The 18,777-nt window shown below is 39.1% G+C and overlaps 2 protein-coding genes across 9 annotated transcripts; one reads left to right on the forward strand and one right to left on the reverse strand.

Annotated features, from left to right (window-relative positions):
• Nucleotides 1-1,017: 1,017 nt before the first annotated feature.
• Nucleotides 1,018-1,719, forward strand: LOC121871671 (circumsporozoite protein-like). Its single transcript, XM_042374084.1, has one exon. It carries the CDS (start codon nt 1,018-1,020, stop codon nt 1,717-1,719), a length of 702 nt encoding a protein of 233 aa, XP_042230018.1.
• A 224-nt stretch (nt 1,720-1,943) lies between these two features.
• Nucleotides 1,944-17,809, reverse strand: LOC121871750 (gem-associated protein 2-like). 8 transcript variants are annotated; one of them, XM_042374179.1, is made up of 7 exons: nt 17,761-17,809; nt 13,103-13,263; nt 8,809-8,890; nt 7,236-7,379; nt 6,001-6,153; nt 5,594-5,773; nt 1,944-4,654 (listed from the first exon to the last, which is right to left on the reverse strand). In XM_042374179.1, the coding sequence occupies exons 2-7, from the start codon at nt 13,231-13,233 to the stop codon at nt 4,562-4,564; spliced, it is 783 nt and encodes a 260-aa protein (XP_042230113.1). In that variant the 5' UTR covers nt 13,234-13,263; nt 17,761-17,809; the 3' UTR covers nt 1,944-4,561. The 8 variants fall into 8 exon arrangements, with proteins under 8 accessions (XP_042230113.1, XP_042230112.1, XP_042230109.1 ...); XM_042374178.1 differs by lacking the exon at nt 17,761-17,809 and adding an exon at nt 17,470-17,488; XM_042374175.1 differs by lacking the exon at nt 17,761-17,809 and adding an exon at nt 17,237-17,429.
• Nucleotides 17,810-18,777: the final 968 nt, after the last annotated feature.

Consider the following 18,777-nt stretch of genomic DNA (forward strand, 5'->3'; position numbering starts at 1 on the left):
ATTGCATACGTCCAGCAATCCCTTTCTTAACTGTGATTGGTGGACTAAAATGTAAATCCACCAAATAACAGCTAATAGGAGAACAGAGCAGTCAGTCAGCACAACACCCCAACTTATGTTTTCCTGTTCGATATTTATTCTCCTTTACATTGTTCATGGTGCTATGATACTGGAAATGTGATGGGCAGTGTATTTATTTAGCGTCATATCTCCCATTGTTCTAAATAGTGCAAAGACAACTGTCCCCAGGTGCATTACAGGGATAGTGCCCCCTGGGACCCGGCAATTTGCCTTACAAGATGTTGCTCCCCCCTAAAGGCAGTGGCACCCTAGGGACCCTCACAGGGACAGCGGGGCCCCCAGAGGCACTGCTAGGGGCAACAGCCCCCCCAGGGGCCCTCTCAGGGGCGGTATCGCCTCTATGGATTCTCGTGTGGAAAGCTTACGTGGTCGTGGTGTAGTACATATTGCATATGTCCTTCAATGTTTTCCTGTTGGATATTTATTCTCCTGTATGTTCATGGTGCTATGATCCTGGAAATGTGACGGGCAGTGTATTTATTTAGCGTCATATATCCCATTGTTCTGAATAATGCAAAAACAACTGCCCCCAGGGGCCCTACAGGGACAGTCCCCCCCGCCTGGGGTCTTGCCATTTGTCCCACCAAGTGCGGCGCCCCCAGGGGCCCTCCCAAGGGTGTCAGCACTCCCAGGGGCCTTCCCAGGGGCGGTGGAGCTTCCAGAGGCCCTCCTAATGGCGGTGGTGCCCCCAGATGACCGCCAAGGTGCAGTGGTGCCCTTGGGACCCTCCCAGGGACAGTGGCACCCCCACGGGCCCTTCGAGGGACGGTGACGCCCCCAGGGGCCTTCTCAGGGGTGGTGGCGCCCGCAGGGGCCTTCCCAGGGGCCCTGTAAGGGGCGTTGGCGCCCTCAAGGGCCCTCTCAGTATCGGTGTCGCTTCTATGGGCTCTCCCGGAGACAGCGTAGCCCCCAGAAGCGGTGGCGTCCCCAGGGGCCATGCCAGGGGCGGTGGCGCCCCCATGGGGCCCTCCTAGGGACAGCAGCGCCCAGGGACGAAGGAGCTCCCAGGGGTCGTGCAGAGACGGTGGCGCCCTTAGTGTCCATTTCAGGGGCAGTGGGGCCTCCAGGGGCTCTCCGAGGGACGGCGGTGCCCCTAGGGTTCCTTTCAGGGCCAGCAGCACTCCCTGGGACCCTCTCAGGGGCGGTGACGCCCCAGGGGACATACCATGGGCGCTGGTGTCCCTAGAGGCTCTCCCATGGACAGCAGCGCCCCCAGGGGCTCTCCGCGGGACAGCAGCGATACCAGGGACCTTCCCAGGGACGGTGGCGCTCCCATGTGCCGTGCCTAGGGTGGTGGTGCCCCCTGAGGGTCATGAGGCAGGGGGAGAGTTGGCAGAGGGTCATGAGGCAGGGGGAGAGTTGTCAGAGGGTCATGAAGCAGGGGGAGAGTTGGCAAGGGGTCATGAAGCAAGGGGTCATGAGACAAGGGGTCATGAAGCAGGGGGTCATGAGGCAGGGGGCCATGAGGCAGGGGGTCATGAAGCAGGGGAAGAGTTGGCAGGAAGAGAGTTGCCAGGGGATCATGAGGCAGGGGGAGAGATGCCCACTTTGACAAACTTCTCACTGCTTCCACATTTCTGGAGCATTAATGCTATAGTAGTTGTAGAAAAATCACTGAAATACTCTTTTGTGAATTAGAAATAAAGATAATACTGTATACAGTAATAAAAAACTATAAAATAAGAAAAAATAAAGAACATGGGAGTGTGTGTGTGTGTGTGTGTGTGTGAGTGTGTGTGTGTGTGTGTGTGTGTGTGGCACTGTGGCTTGAGCCCTGATTACTGAGGAACTCCCTCCCTTCCCCAATGTGACATCACATATACACACATCATTTATATAGAAGTTTGGTGTTAATAAATCAATTGTTTAACTTTAAAATGTTTATTAAGAGATATAGTAATAATATGAGCTTATTAATACCAGTACCCTTCATATACAGTACAGTAAAATACATATTTTTACCTTGTTATTCAGCTCGTCATTTAATTTTTATTCAAATTACGGATTATATATTGTATTTTTTCTATACTGTATTAGTACTGTACCGTATTAATATTTTATACGAGATTATTTTATACAAAAATTATAAATTCTCATACAAGAATATATAATAATAAATGTTGGGGTGTGTGTACGTGATGTTGAAGACACAGGGATGTGATTGGGTCGTGGGAAAAAAAATTAATTTAACTGATGGGTCCGGGGAAATATCTACCCGGAGAGTTTTTACCCTATTTAACTTAATTTCTCACATTGTTACTCGTTTAGTAAGTGCCTAATAGTTAAAATACACAGTACCCAAAACCAAACACGTATGTTTATCGTAACAATATTTTTCATGCATAGTCTTAATAATTCCTTTACAAATTTTAGTTGTTACTAAAGTTGAAGTTGTTTAATATTTTTAATTGTGCACCTTAATGAGAGAAGATAAACTAAAAGGTAAGCTGTTTTTGCACTGTATTGTGTGAGAATTCAAAATTTAATACTTACCAAAGGGATTTATCTCTAATGCACCAGCAACTGGAGTTTCAATAACATACTGGTATGTAGTACTAAAATAAGAAAAATATGCACTTTCCATGATATATACAAACAAAACATTTAGTTTTCTTTCCCATCAGTTAGTTTTTCAGGGAGAGAAAATGCTTCTGTTTTTGTTGCTGGAAGGCCTCTCTGCTCTTCCTTGATTTTTCAGCCATTTCCTCAATCTGTTTTCTTTGATTCTAACTGTTTCTTGAACAAAAATTTCCTCTTATTTTCTTCCTGCTACAACCTCTTCTGCTTTAACATGCTTCTATACCTACTGCTGGAGAGTTTTATGTTCCAACACATCATAGTCCCCCTCCTGGGGGACACATACACATATGCCCTACAGCCCTGACATCCTGGGGGACACACACACACACACACACATGCCCTACTGAGGCCTATACAACTATGAAATATGGCATGGGTTATAGAATAAATTGTGATTATCAGTGTAAAATTATTATAGAAACTTAATTATATTGAAAAATGCTTAGCCCATCCCCTGCCACCACTCAAGTGTACAGGGTGGAGAGACATATTATAATGCTTCTAATAATGGAGTTGTATGACATCATTGATCTTTGGTCAATGAAATGCTAAAGAATGGAAGAATGGAATGCAAGACAAACAATTCTCAGCCAATGAGAAACAGAGTATATGATGTAATGCCTGAGCATGTGTAGTGTGGCCACTATACTCAATATACTGGCTCATTGTTCTCACCCGGCAGACCCCTCCACCCAAGACGGTCAATTGTCGTTATTTGTTGTCAAACATTTTTCTCGCGTCATGGTCATCCCCCCTCCCCTAAATGTTTTTCAACTGATAACATCCCTGTGGAGGGGACACACACTGGAGGCGAGATAAACACCAGGTGTTGAGGAGCACATATTAAGGAATCTTTTCCGCATATATTATATTTTCTTTATTTCTAAGTCACATTAGAGTAATAAAATGATTTTTACACAACTTTTATAATTTCCTTACATATAACAATTGCACCATGCATTACTCTCTCCCTCCCTAAGGCAGGCGCAGGGGACAGTAGAGACCCTCACAGCCAGTATAGTAGAAGCTGTCAGACGCAGTACACAATCTCCCTTGCACCCCATTCAACCCATAGTGTAAACCGTGGAGAGGTGACGGCTGCACTGTTTAAACCCCCGTACTGTAGTTTAAAGGATATGTGTACATAAGGTTGCTATACTTGTGCAGTAGCTATTTATACTATATGTACTGTATTTTGCACACTATGAGAACCGGGAAGAAAAACTCACGAATTTTGCTTTCTCACGGGGCCCATTTTACCTAACCCCACAAACTTTAAGGAAATACAGTATTTATAAATGTCTTGTACTGTAATGTAATGTACTGTACTGCATGTTTTCTTAAAGCTAAATCATGAACCAGCAGGTGTCTGGAGCATCAAATTTTGTTTTGTTTTAGTTTCATGTTTTTGTCTATAAATGTTGCCACATCAATACTCTCTTGGCCAACGTGACATGATGCATGGCAACTGAAATAATTGTGCTTTGATTTTTTAATTTGAAATGTAAATACTTTATTTGATAAAAAAAATTTTTAAATGATGTTAATGGATTAAATCAAGTCATTTATGTTATAACCCCTTGTGTACAGGGCCTCTCACTGCTGAATAAATGTGGTGCCCAGTAGTGAAGAGGTTAATGGTCCAGTGATCAAGGCTGGGAGCTACAGGCATTAATGGTTGAAATGTTCTGTTCTGCAATGAAGGATCAGTCATAACTTATAAACCTGTCTTTTTCATCTCTAAACACTGATTACTTACCAAGACTAATTATTGACCAATGACCTAATATTCTATGGGATGGGTCAACCCAAATTTTGCCTAATACAGTATTTAAGATGTAAAGATAGTGTCATGTAGTACTGTACAGAACAAAAACAGACGAGTATCATCTTCTAATAGTTATCCATCGGCAAGATCCTCCTGGTTGAAGTATCTGGCCACGATACAGATGATCACGTTGAGGTGTGGCAAATGTGGATGATCTGAAGATTCCTGTCACAAAGATATAAGAAAAACAAGATAATTATTCCTCATTATTTTGTTTACATCATGTCCATCAACCCATCATGGACACAAGTGAAGAATTTATTTCCATTAATTCCTGCTCTTTTACCACACCTATACTGTATATTTCTTGATAAGTTCCTCATCCAAATATTCTATCACTTCCTCCTTATACTTTGTTACCAGTCTTCTCCTGTCTTTTACCTCACTCGGGTACATTAACACTTTGCTCTCATCCACACTTTCTATATGACTACTGCATATCATTCACACATTCCTACCTTCAGTTTTTAACATTCCATTTGTCTTCTATTTAAATTTCTTATTCTATAACTACAGTACAACCCAAAATGGATAACTGGATCCGTTGGTTGTCTCAAGAACTATAGTGCGTTTTTTCCCAGCTGAAAAGAGATGCCCCGCCCCCTCCTCAACAGTTACAGCTGATGTATTCCTAATTGTTGGGATGAGGTGCTCAGCAGCCCGTGTCTTACCTTTATTCATTACACATATATACTTACCCAAGTAAATATTATGATGTATGTCATATTCAGTTTATTATCTACCATAAATATAATGAAATAGACTTTAGGATTTCAGAGCATTTCGGATAAGGGAAACCCAACCTGTAACAAGAAATCCATTAAGCTATATTAATATATCATTAGAAAATGTATATAATCATTCATGCTCAAAGGTGGCAGATGTAGAACTACCAACCGTTCATAAACAGGTTGAGTAACACTGGTCAGAACGCCTCAAATCACATGATCCCATAGCTAACAATCTTTTTTAAGGGGACTGTACATCATTCAGTACAGGACATAAACCATCGTCTTTGGTGTAAACACGAAAGAGAATTTGGTTTGGATTATTGATATGCTCCACTGGTATATACTGTACATAAAACACACATACTGTACTTACTAAAGATGATCGGAGCTTTGCACATATCCTGGCAATGTGTCGGATTTGGGAACAGCTTTCTGGTGTGAGAGGCTTCTCTAGACAGGCAAGAAGAGCATAAAACCAGCATCCCTGGGCCTCCGAGAACCCCAATACCTCCAACCACTGGGCGTGCCACTCCAGCAGATTGCGAAGTCCTCTCTGTTTCAGCGGGGAAAACAATAATTATTATGATAAGAAAAATATGAGAGTCCTATGGGAAGCACTGACCTCAAATGTGGTACACAGAAGTTTACTGAAGGTTGTAAGTACTTCTGCTACACTGATGACTAGTTCAAGAATTAATATAAGAAAGTATAAGAAGAGAAGCAGTAAATGAAAGATGGTCACAAATGAATTACTGTAAAAGAGAATTAAAGATAACTAACCTGTTTAATATTTAGAACAATGCTCAAAAGTGGCTGCTGACCCTCCACCAGGGGAGGCTGGGCAGCATCACTGTTGGCCTGCTTCAATAGGGCCAACTGGAAGCTGTTGCCAAAGCACAGTTTACACCATTCTTCACGATTTTTTAGACTTGGCTGTTTGACAAAGATGGAAATTAAATACTGTACCAATTTTTCATAAACAATTATTTGGTGAAGATGTATTTACAGAAGGTAAAAGCAATGACAATTTTATGCATCATTAATATATTAAACAAACCAATAGGAAAATATATAGCATAGCTCCTGTATATTCTTTAAATTTTTTTCTGTTATTTCAGTAAAAATAAGAACATGTAGCTAAATAAATTCATTAACTGTATTGTGTGTTTTGTATGTGTGTAGACACACACATACAAATAAATAATAATGGGAAAATTCTCTCACAAATAATCAGAATCAAATTATTAAAAATGTGAGTCTACCCTCAACTCCGTGCTTTATTACTTTATTAATAAAGCACGGAGTTGAGGGTAGACTGTCACATATTTAATAAATTTTTTTCTCATTATTTGTGAGAGAATATTCCCATTATTATTTATTTGTATGTGTGTGTGTGTGTGTGTGTGTGTGTGTGTGTGTGTGTGTGTGTGTGTGTGTGTGTGTGTGTGTGTTACTGTCTTTAGAACAAATGGCTCCCTGTCCCAGCTACGAAAATGCTGGCAACTATAAAACTACCCGCAGACATTCTTGGGTACACCCACTAAAAAATTATTGGGCACCCGTGTCATATTGTATCACGCCGTAAGGGTGACAAATAAATTTTTAGTGGGTGTACATCCAGAGTGTCATCTGCGAATAATAGAGAACCGCAAAACAAAAATCCGCGAATTTGGGGAGGTTGGGCCAGTATAGTTTGTAGCATCAATCACCTGTTTATTTCATCCAAAATGGGGAGCTTTTTTCATGTTGATCCCACTATGATCCAACTTGTTTTATGCTTGTTAAAAACTGTAGTTTGGTTTACAATTGCAAACAACAATAAGAAATAAACAAGAAAATACTCAATACATTGTTCCATAATTGAAAAGGTCAAATAAATAGGTAAATAAACAGAAGTACAATACTACAGGTTGCATAAAAAGGAAGAAATGAAGATGGCAGAATAAGACCCATTCAATAAGCTACACATAGGATCCTCTAAATAAGGTCATACATAAATACTCTGAGTATCTTACAAAACGGACAGGAGATGGAGGTATCTGTTTTGATGATCGTAGATTTGCAATATGAGTTCGAAGATTGGAAAATGATGTCAGCAATTCCTGTTGGGTCTCTGGGGATGGTGCATAACCGTGTGGGGCCGTTACCTTAACTTCCTTCTGCAACATCAAGAAATACTTTAATACTTATGACTGATGATATAGCTTTGGCATCACATGGTTGTAAACACACAGAAACACTCGCAAACTGAAAAATTAAATCCGCCCTAACTTTACACACAACCTTAAGCTTTACAACTTATGGAAAAGTTTTTATTCTGCTGTGATAAATTTCCCCCACCCCCTCCCACCTGTTGTACTTATCTCTTATGATGTTTGTGATGTAGCTACAGGGGGTACAAAGCGTCTTCTTAAACCCTGTCCACACTATCAGTTTCCACCTGTGGTGTCCGAGCACGCTGCTCATACATTTCAAAGCTTGGTGACGAAGCACGGTATAGACCGCTGACCAGCAGTTTGGCCGTTCACACATAAACTGACTCTCCTATCCAGTGTGTGGGTGGCTGCTACCAGTGTAGGACAGGCAATGGCTCCTAGACCCAATTGTCGCCACAAAGCAGTGATATTATGTGTTCTGGCTGCCTCCCTTGTGATGAGACTATCATCATAAGTTCCTTTTTGTACTGCCTACACAGGGTGTTTATTTTTTCTTTATCATGTCAAGCGTGCATTTAGGATTCGGTGCTTTAACAGACAGGTATCGGCCATTATATGCTATAGTTTTCTTATTTCTCTTCTTGTAGGCCTCACATTTTACCTGTCACAAACAGGGATGATCTCTATACTTCTCGATTAAATGTAATGTGAAGTTGTTTGTCCATTCAAATGGAACCTCATGAAGTGATTCCTGTGGTGCAAGAGTAGGGGCAGGAGTGACAGCGACAACATCCATCCTTGGCTCTGAATGGTAATGTACAGGAGTGCAGTGTTGCCGGATAATATCGACCCTATGAACCTTGTGACATGATAGACGACTTAGTAATACTGTACAGGTATAATGGGGTAAATCTGGGAGATTTTCAGGCCATTTTCTAGATAAGTTTGAACATTCTGGTGATATACCAATATATTACCCATAACTCGAAACATCTGGCATAGACCCAAAATGTTTGGTGAAACACAGACTCTTCTGGCCGTCTGGCAACACTGCTGTAGCTGTAGGTGTCAGGTGCCCACCCACGAATATATCGCCCGCTCATGAACTACTGTACCTCGTTCAAGTATGGTGCTTCGGATGCCCTTGTCTACGCATTCACTTTCCGGGTACTCACCGTTAGCATGCTCGAACACCGCAGGTGGGAACCAATAGTGTAGACGGGGCTTTAGTGTCTAGACTCCCCCCCCCCTCCCAACCAACATTGCTACTTTACTGAGAAGCAAAATATTAAGAGGAAGACACTTCTTTTGTCTTCCTGTTACACATTTAGAGTGGAGGAATGTGGTCGCCAACCCTCAGATATGAGGATGGTACTCTGATTAAGTCACGACAGGAGTGATGAGCACTAACAATAATACTCAACAAACTCACCTTAACAAGTGTCCCAGGCTTCTTGAGTTTCTGCCTATCCACATCAACTGTTACAACGTCCTGGCACTGTCTGGCCTCCCAACTGTTGATAACAGATCATAGTTTATGGTTCAATCATCTTATGTTCCTGCAGAAAAAAAAAGAAATGAGAGAAAAAACAATGGCCCAGCTCATCTTGTATCTGTCCCCAGGAGTGAACTAAAACAGTTGAATTGAATTGAATTGAAACAGTTTATTTAGCCAGAAAAACACAGATACAGAGTGGATAATAATAACAATATTAACATGGCTGAGCCAGTTAAGAACCTGAGCTCTCTTTGAGGCACCTGATATATACTATACATTTATCTCAAGGAAGTATTATGTAACATTTAATATCATCTGGAATAGTACAATAGCATGGTAGTAATAAGTCCATCTCATAGTGTTACCACGGTTATCACTTCAATATTTATTTATTTTATTATTTATTATTTATTATTTTTAGTGAGAAGTCATCAAGATAGATGTGAACAAGTGGTGTCCATTCCTGCCTCCTTTCAAGCTAAATGTCACAGGAACGTTCTCGTATAAACTATTTAAGAGTTAAGAAAGTAATAGTGATACAGGTTGTACCTCTCTAGTCCGGCAACCTCGGGACCTGACCGGTGCCGGACCATGGAAATTCACCCTTTTCCTGGATAGATAGTGACTTGTGCTTACCGGTATGCTTGGAAGCACTAGCACCACTTTCTCTGCATCATGGTCTCTTTGAAGACATATTGAAGGGCTAAATGTCGTATAGTAGCTTCTCAAATTTCGCGAGTTTTTAATTCAACGTATTTTATTGGAACTCACAAAAAAAATAAATAAAAATTTTGATGGCGGAAACTTGAATTTCAACGGGTTTGAACGGCCCGCCAACGTGCAGACAACGTGCATAATCATGTAAACAGCGTCATTTCTCTTATGTACAAAAGATTCATTATTGTTTATTACTGAATGTCTTTTTTATTGAATTAATGTTTATGTGTGCAAAATGACCAATACAATTCATTAATAATACTTAGAATATTAAAACACACGAGGAAATGACACAGCATTGTTTTTGTTGATTACAAAACCAGTGACTGACTGGTTCTACATATAAAACTGAAGAAAATAAGACCTTGGTTGTAGGTGTAGTAAAATTAATATGGTTGTTTTAAGTAATGTTATTCAATGTTAATAAATGGAACAATAGAAGTAGCTAACGATAATGGTAAAGAAAAAAGAGAGATCGCATATGTAAGTGCGCATGCGCACACGTGAAAACATATCGTCATTACTTTACATAAGAATATGAAAGCAACACTAATTTACTGTTCATATATATTTTAATTAATGTTTCTGAATTTGTTTTTATTGAATTAATGTTTGTGTGTGCAAAATTAACAATACAATTTATTAATAATGAGGAGACGTGACGGCTGCCGGCATTGTTTATGTTAAAGCTTACAAAACCAGTGACTGATTGGTTCTACATATAAAGCTGAAGAAAATAAGACCCTGATTGTAGCTGTAGTAAAATTAATGTAAAAAAAATTAATATGATTGTTTGAAGTACCTGTAATGTTATTTAATGTTAATAAATGGAACAATATAAGTAGCTAACCATTAATGGTAAAAAAAAAGTGAGTGCGCATATGTAAGTGTGCACATATGAAAACATATCGTCATTACTCTACATAAGAATATGAAAGCAACACTTATTTACTGCTCATATATATTGAAGGGTTAAATGTTGTACTCTGTATAGACAAGCAGAGAGAGAGAGAGAGCAGCCGAACTGCCGGATGTAAACAAACCTTAATTTCCCGCGGCTTTGTTGTTGTTTTTTTTACGGGGATTAGCCCACCCGGGCATAGGTCACCGACCCATTGGGGCCTGAGGGGCAAAAATTTAATACTCCTGTAATAATAATAATAATTCAGATAAAAAAAAAAAAAAAAAAAGCTGCCTATCTACCTATTGGACAAACTAAAATCGTTCCGGACCACGGGAGTTTCCGTACCACAGAATGCCGGACTACAGAGGTACAACCTGTACTGTACTACGTCTGCAAAGATAAAAAAAGGAGATACGATGTTATTTTGATTTTGTGATGTGGTTTTCATGCTTGTACGGTATACACAAGTTGAGAAAGAGTGTGTGTGTGTGTGTGTGTGTGTGTGTCACATCTTTTTTAAAAGGTCATCTGCATACACAAGTTTTGGCGAGGGTGTACCAACATTTTTTTAGAGCCGAGGTAATTTTCCAATATTCAGACTCAAAGGCAAAATACAGGGTATCCATAAAGTCCCATTCTGATTTTAAGCATTTATTATGACTTGCATGTGTAAACTACATAAGATATTGAAATGCATTTTTTGTATTTGCTTAAGTGTAAAACAAAACTTGAATAGTTACTCTTTCAAATGCAAAAATTTGCATTTCAATATCTTATGCTGTTTGCACATGCAAGTCGTAATAAATGCTTGAAATCAGAATGGGACTTTATGGACACCCTGTACTTGTATAGGAGTCCTAGAGATTGGTTAGCCTTTTTTTGCTGCTGCTCCCAAATGTTATGTTGGTGAGAAAGTAATGTCCACAAATTAATTGTTTTACCTTACTATAATGCCCCATTTGAAGCTGTAAATATGCAGCCTGTTACTAATGGTCACGTATAATTTGTAATATACTGTACTGACAAATGTTCCTTTACAGTAATTTGCGATGGAATTAAAATTATACCTTATGTGGCCCTATTTGTCTTCTTATCATTTTCTGGTTACAGTATGTAATAAAAAGGCCACTGAATCTTGTAGGGGTGACTCTTCTTGACTCTTGCATTATATACGATCTACAGTAGTATGAAGAAGATATTAGAATTTTAAGAAATCTTTACTGGCAACAATAGAAAAAAAATTGTATTTGGGAAGTAACATTAATTGTGATGGTAGATGCACAAATGAATTCAAAACAAGAATAGGGCAAGTAAAAACAGCATTTAATAATATAAAAGACCCGATGAAAAGGAAAACTAACTTCAATTTGAGAAAAGGGACAACTGAAAGGCTTTATGTGGCCAAGACTGATGTATGGGTCAGAAGCGTGGACACTTTCAGCAGACACCGAAAAGAGGTTGTGGAGGCCTTTGAAATGTGGTGTTATAAGTGAATGTTAAGAATAAACTACACTGACAGTCATATAATTTAGGATGAGGGATAATAACAGAAATATTAATGGACAAAGTTGAGGTTAAGAGGGCCAGGGGAAGGCAGAGATGGGGATGGATGAATGATATTATAAACTGAGTCCCCAGAGAGACACAAAACCTTAGAAGATTGGTAAAAACAGCCCGAGAACATTAAGAGTGGAGGACTGTGGTCGCCAACCCTCAGATACTCTGATTGATGGTGGTTGAGGAATATGTTTCCCAGGTACATGAATTAGCCAGTTGTTTACATCCAGGATTTGTTCATATCCTCTATACAGACCATTTCTTTTGTGTTGATAACACATACTGTACTATTGTTTTCAAAGCTGGACCTAATTTTTGACAATATTCCTGCCAAAGTGTTCCAAAAAGTGACTATCAGAGGTCAAGCAGTAAGATGTTTAAACTAGTAAGGGTTTAGTTATAGGTAGCAATAAATGTAGCAAGGGCCTTCATCAAGGACATACAGTACAGTACTGTACATCTAATTTAAACTGTTAAGATAAATCATTTGTTATAGAGGTAGAGTACATACACCCTGCCTTAGTCTGGTAACCTCCATCTTGATAACTTCATCCATGACAGACATCTAACCTTCATTCTGAGATGGATAATAACGGCAGCCTTAGTCTTAAGTGATATAATTTCCAACGTCAGTAATATAGTATAAAATACAATCTCTTATGTCCCAAACACTCAACTTTGTCAATTTTACTACTGTATTAGATTTGATTTTGTACTGTACTTGCACAAGTGAAGGATATTGCCGAATTTTTTAACAAAGATTAGACATTTGAAGTCAATACCACTGGACACTACATCACTATATTGCCCTTCGTTAAAAGGTGTCACATTGTTCTCACATATTATGGTACACCTTATTATATAACTTCCACCATTCACTACAATAAGGATAATTTCAGATTTCACAGTAAGGCATCAAAGCTGTTATTTCAATCATGATATTTTTTTTCTAATTTACAAATGACTTGAATACAAAGTAAGTCATTTTAATGAAGTGATGCCATCCATGGTTTATTGTGAGCAAAAAGTAAAAGATAGATAGTTACTTACACCACATGTTGAAGATATTCCTCAGCAGAGGCTGGTGGCACTGAGGGATCAAAGTTGTTTGGAACTTTTGTTGTTGGTAAAGCTTGGGACAGTAGAGTCTCATCATCTGAACTGTAACTATCACTTGCCATCTTTAATTACAGTAGCTATCTCTTCTGATCCTACAAAAGTAAACAAGTATTGAGTTTCCAGTTTATACCTTGACAAGTTTTCAACAATGTTTCATTCTAATTAAGTATTGGATTGATCTTTAAGTTCCATTTAATGATCAAGACCAGACTGGGGGCCCCACACTCTTTGACCATCTAGTCTGTGGGGCTAGACACAGACTGTCCCCTGATAATAATAGCTAGGGACAAATAATTATGGCTCGGGACTAATAATAATGACTAGGGACTAATTAAAAGATCAGCTGCTCCTGGTACAGTATCTAAATTATATCAATGATAAAAAGTTAATCAGGTCTCTTGAAAAGAGGTGTTTCTACTTATGCTGTAGCAAGAGGCTTGACACATAAATACATGCCAGTACTGTACTGAACAACAGTACTTAACAGAGTGGTGACCAACTGCCCAAGCAACTAATAAGCCAAACAGTGGCAAAGAGAAAAAAGGAGTAAAGTACAGTACAGTGGTCCCTCGGTTAACGAGCGCCTCGGTTAACGAGATTTAGGTTAACGAGTTACCTTCCATAAGATTCTTAACTTCGGTTAACGAGCAATCCCTCGATTAACGAGTTTCTTACGAGCCGACCTGAACATGTTTTCGCTTGCATTTGGCGGTCCACCAGCTGTAGTATTAGCCCGCCATTACAGTAATCGGTTCTAGGGCTCAAATTCCTTACCATTTTAGCAAATATCAAGAAGTTTATACTATTGAATAATTTTAAAAGTTTAATATTAATTTTTTTAGTCATTTTAACAATTATTGAACATAATTGAAGGTAATGAAACTAGTTTCTGGCGCGCCATCCAGCCTGTTAACTCACAAACAGGCGTTAGTCTCTCTCTCGTTTCAGTGGAGGTAACATCTTGCTTGAGACTCTTCAACTAAATGCTTTTTTCTGTGTTTCCAAGCAAATTATTGGTTATTTTGAAATTTATTTTACATATTGACAATATATAATGCAGTGCAGTGTTGATTTAAAGAAAATGATCTTGAATTACACCAAGAGAACTAAAATTTTATGGGTGAAATGGCACCATGGGGTGACTTCTCTTCCACCCCAATGCCTTCTCTTCTCCCTTCTCCTCCACCCCCATTCTAATTCCCATCATCATCATCCAGGAGCCTTCTACATACACACCACAAAGTAAGTGTACTTTTCTACCTTTTTTGTTGAATTTAGGCAATTTTCAGTGAGCTGGAACCAATTACCCAAAAACCCATTGAAACAATGGTTTCGGTTAACGAGTTTTTCGGTTAACGAGCAACCTTCTAGAACGGATTGTGCTCGTTAACCGAGGGACCACTGTACTATTGTCTTGTGCATTTTCCAATTTATGTCTGTTCATAATATTGGACCACTGCAAATACTGTAATAACTTCAATGACGGCTATTTTGCCCTATACAGTACCCCAAGGTGAAGGAGGAGTCACTTAACCTAAAGTAGTTCATCTTTGCTCCTATAAATTACGGATACTGTACTGTATATTGTAGCAGTTACTGGGTAGTGTATCAAATGGTTATGTAAGTAATGTATCGATAATGAAAATGACATTGGTGGGACAATGGACATATATGGTAGATGTACATTACTGTTTAAGACAAAAAAGTCACCAAAATAATATTAAAAAAAATTGCAAATCTTCATAATATTGGGGGAAATATTCCTGAGGTAATAAAGTAGTCGTCTTCTACATAAAATTTGTCCAAGTTGGTGATTTAACCTGAGCAACCAATTCACAGTAATGAACTGTATTACCAAGATAACAGCAACCAAACTATCATAATGATGTTAAAATATTTCTTTAGGTAACACTGGAACAATACCACAGGTCATCAGGGTTAAAAAAAAAATTATAGAAGATAACATTTTCTCTGACCTCAAGAAAATCCCTCCTAATGACAAAGATTTGTAAGTTTCTTAGTGACATCTCCGTTAGCCGGAACAATTGGTACAGAGCACTTATGGGAATGAGAGATTACTAGATAATGAAATGACTCAAACCCGGGGAAATCACCCATTTCTGGAATTTTTCCGGTTACCGGGAAAATTTCCTCAACATTTTCCAGAAAATGTGTACCTTCAGAAAATCATTCCCAAACCTGGAATTGTTCAGAAAATTTCCAATCAAATTTCAATTCCAGCTATCAGAGAGTTCCAGCTGAGAGGGACTCCGGCTAATGGAGATATTACTATCTTTTTTTTATCCTGAACACCAATATAAGTCCACCTGCAACATTTTCACTGTTTAACTACAAGACGAGTGTTTCATACACCAAATGAGCATTTCCAAGTGACCGTTCCATGCACAAACACACTTCCATACTTTTATATACTAAAAAAAAGAAAACATTATTTGCCTCAAATATAAATGACAGAATCATCTAAAACAGCAAGAAAACTATTGAAGAAATTAATTTTTCAAATGAAAAAAGGTGGTAGGTCTATATTGAAAAATAACCGTGGAAACAAGTAAAATAATTCCCTTTTTTTTTTATTAATTTCCGAGATCGACTAAAAACTAAAGCCAATTTATGATAACAGCCAAGTTTCGATTTTTCAATAAAAAATAAATTTTTCCTTTGGTTCTTGTGATTAGAACGAATTTGACCTTCGTTTCTGGTGCTAATCTAACCTAACCTAGCCGAGATAAATGTTTACGAAACTGTTATCAATAGAAGTTGTTTGTTGATTTTCTTTATTTTTGCTATACTTATTGTTTTGATGATCTTAAGTATATTTAAAGAAACGACAATTCTCCTCCCGGCAACATTTTTGTTGTTTACCTCGCTGAATCCCTCTTCAAGAGATGTTTCCTAAATGATGGTGAACACATCCACGTATTCCTACTGATGTACATCAACCTCAATAAAGGTAAGTTACTTAACACATAAATTAACACGATAATGCATACAACCTAATAGAACCTGACCTAACATACACATTGGTCAGGTATGTCAGGTCAGGTTCTATTAGGTTCTATGCATTGTAAGTAGAAAAAATTTCAACCAATTCGGACAATTCCTTCTAGTGGTCACCCTCTTCTACACCTTTACCGGTTCTGTGTATTATTTGCATTTCTGTATTTAATATTATGCTATGAGTGTGTACAAAAAATTTAAACCAAATCACACATTTCCTTCAGATAATAACAGTTTCGTAAACCTTTACCCTAACCTAACCACATCAGTGCAGAAAGTGTCAAAGAAGAAATTTGTCTATCCTAAATTGACCAACATGAATCTTTACTGGTTAGGTTCTGTTCACTGTTTTAGCATTTTTATTACTCACTATACTGCAAAGGACATGTGGAAAAATTAAAGGAATTAAACTGCTTCTGGTGTTAGCAGTCTCCTCATCATTACCAGTCCTTTATATAGTACAGTATTGTAATGTATTGGGCAAAATTAATGTACTACAGATTCTGAAGGTACTGAACACTCCTCCAGGCCATTTATCTTTTACTTTTTTTTTACTTTTATCCTCTTCGCCACTGTAATTGCTGTAGTACAACTGTTTAATGGTGCTATCACACAAAAACAAATAAAATAAAATAAAAACTAGGTGATTTATGATATAATAATCATTAACTGTAAATGTATGCTACTGCTCTCTCTTGTACTTTACATTAACAAGATACAAATTATAGGGACCACTTGACCCTACTTCTAGCTTAACAAAAAGATATATATTTAACAGAAGCAAATGGTCATTAGAAAATACAACTGGCTGTAACATTCTAGGAGAGTGACATGAAAATACTGACACTTAACCACATCATTTCATTACCATACTAATAATTTATAACACTCCAAAAATCCATCACAGAGCTGTACAATTTACTCCAGGCTCACACCCTTAACAGAACTCTCTCCTCGCTTACTATTAACTCACTCTACAATACAGGGCACTCTGGTAGTTACATTTATATAAAGAATAATATTACTTAAGACTGAATTGATACACACAGGATGAACCCAAACACTGGGGGCGCGTTCACACTTAATGAACCCGCTGTCCAGTAGGCCTCAACAAGCTCAATCATTGTCCAGTAGGCCTCAACAAGCTCAATCATTGTCCAGTAGGCCTCAACAAGCTCAATCATTGTCCAGTAGGCCTCAACAAGCTCAATCATTGTCCAGTAGGCCTCAACAAGCTCAATCATTGTCCAGTAGGCCTCAACAAGGTCAATCATTGTTACACTTTGGTCAATACATCCTGTCTCCACTGGCCACCGACCCACCAACAAGAGTGCCTGTTTTACAGAGATTATGGCTCTCAAGGGCTGCGCTCTATTTTATACCCCAGAGTTACATAGTCAAGATTGGTTACAACTACTCAGAAAACCATATTAATTTCTTGTAAAGTAAGCGCTCAAGACTTTTTTTATTTTTATTTTTATCCTCTTCACCAAAAGATCGACTCGTCAGCCGCCCGGGCGATCGGTCACGTCTCTGTCAAATACTGGGCATGCACCGGCTCCTCAATGTACCTGAACCTGCTCCAGTGTTGGTCAAGTCTTGTCTTGAAAGAGCTCACACTCGGTGCCGTCACAACACTCTCTGGTAGATTGTTCCAAGAGTTCACAACTCTCACTCCGAAAAAGTTTGCCCTCACAGTTTTTCTGAACTTGCGGCTTCTTCAGCCTTGAGCTGTGACCCCTCAGGGTCGACCGTCCGCCAGCTCCAAGTAAGGACACTCCAACTGAGTAGTGCCCTTGAGATGCTTATACACCCCATTTAGGTCCCCCCTGCCCGTCTGTGTATAAGCCAGGCAAGTTCAGGCCCAATCTCTCAGGGTAGTTGAGGTGCCGAAGTGCAGGGCACCAGTCTGGTGGCCCCTCCTTGAAATGATTTTCAACCAACTGACAGTCCTTCCTAGCATATCTCGGGGACCAGACGGGGTGACAGTACTCCAGATGGGGAAGCACTTCACTCCTGAAGATCGTCACGAGGGACGGACCGTCTAGATATCTGAACGACCTTCTTATAAGACCCAATAATTTAGTTGCTTAATTTACCTTCTTCTCGCAATGGCCCGAGAACTTCAGCTCATTGTCAACATACACACCTAGGTCCTTCTCACACACAGTCTCAACTAGTGCAGTTTCCTCATCCCGTTGGGACATATGATACGCCTCCTTATCGTTGGTACTCCCCAGGAGCATCCTCTTACACTTGGTGAATCTCAGTAGCCATTTCTTCGACCAAACACCAAACAAACAAACCTTTGAAAACTGAAGTATTGTATTGTTTCAGAAACCTTTTTTTAGGTAGTTACCCATGTAGAGCAAAACGTTCTTTACGATGTCGAACCCTCCTGAGGTGGCGCGTCAGAGGCCAGGAAGACTTAACAGGTTTTAAGGGGAGTTTCTTCCTCTGTATTCCTTGGTTTCAAAAATTATGATAACTTTTTTGGGACTGAAGAACATTGGTCTCCAAGACTGAATATGCTTTTTCTCTGCAAATGTTCTTATTGTAATAATTATATATCAATATTTTGTATATTT

This window comes from Homarus americanus, unplaced genomic scaffold, assembly GCF_018991925.1.
Source record: "Homarus americanus isolate GMGI-L3 unplaced genomic scaffold, GMGI_Hamer_2.0 scaffold39675, whole genome shotgun sequence".
NCBI lineage: Eukaryota > Metazoa > Arthropoda > Malacostraca > Decapoda > Nephropidae > Homarus > Homarus americanus.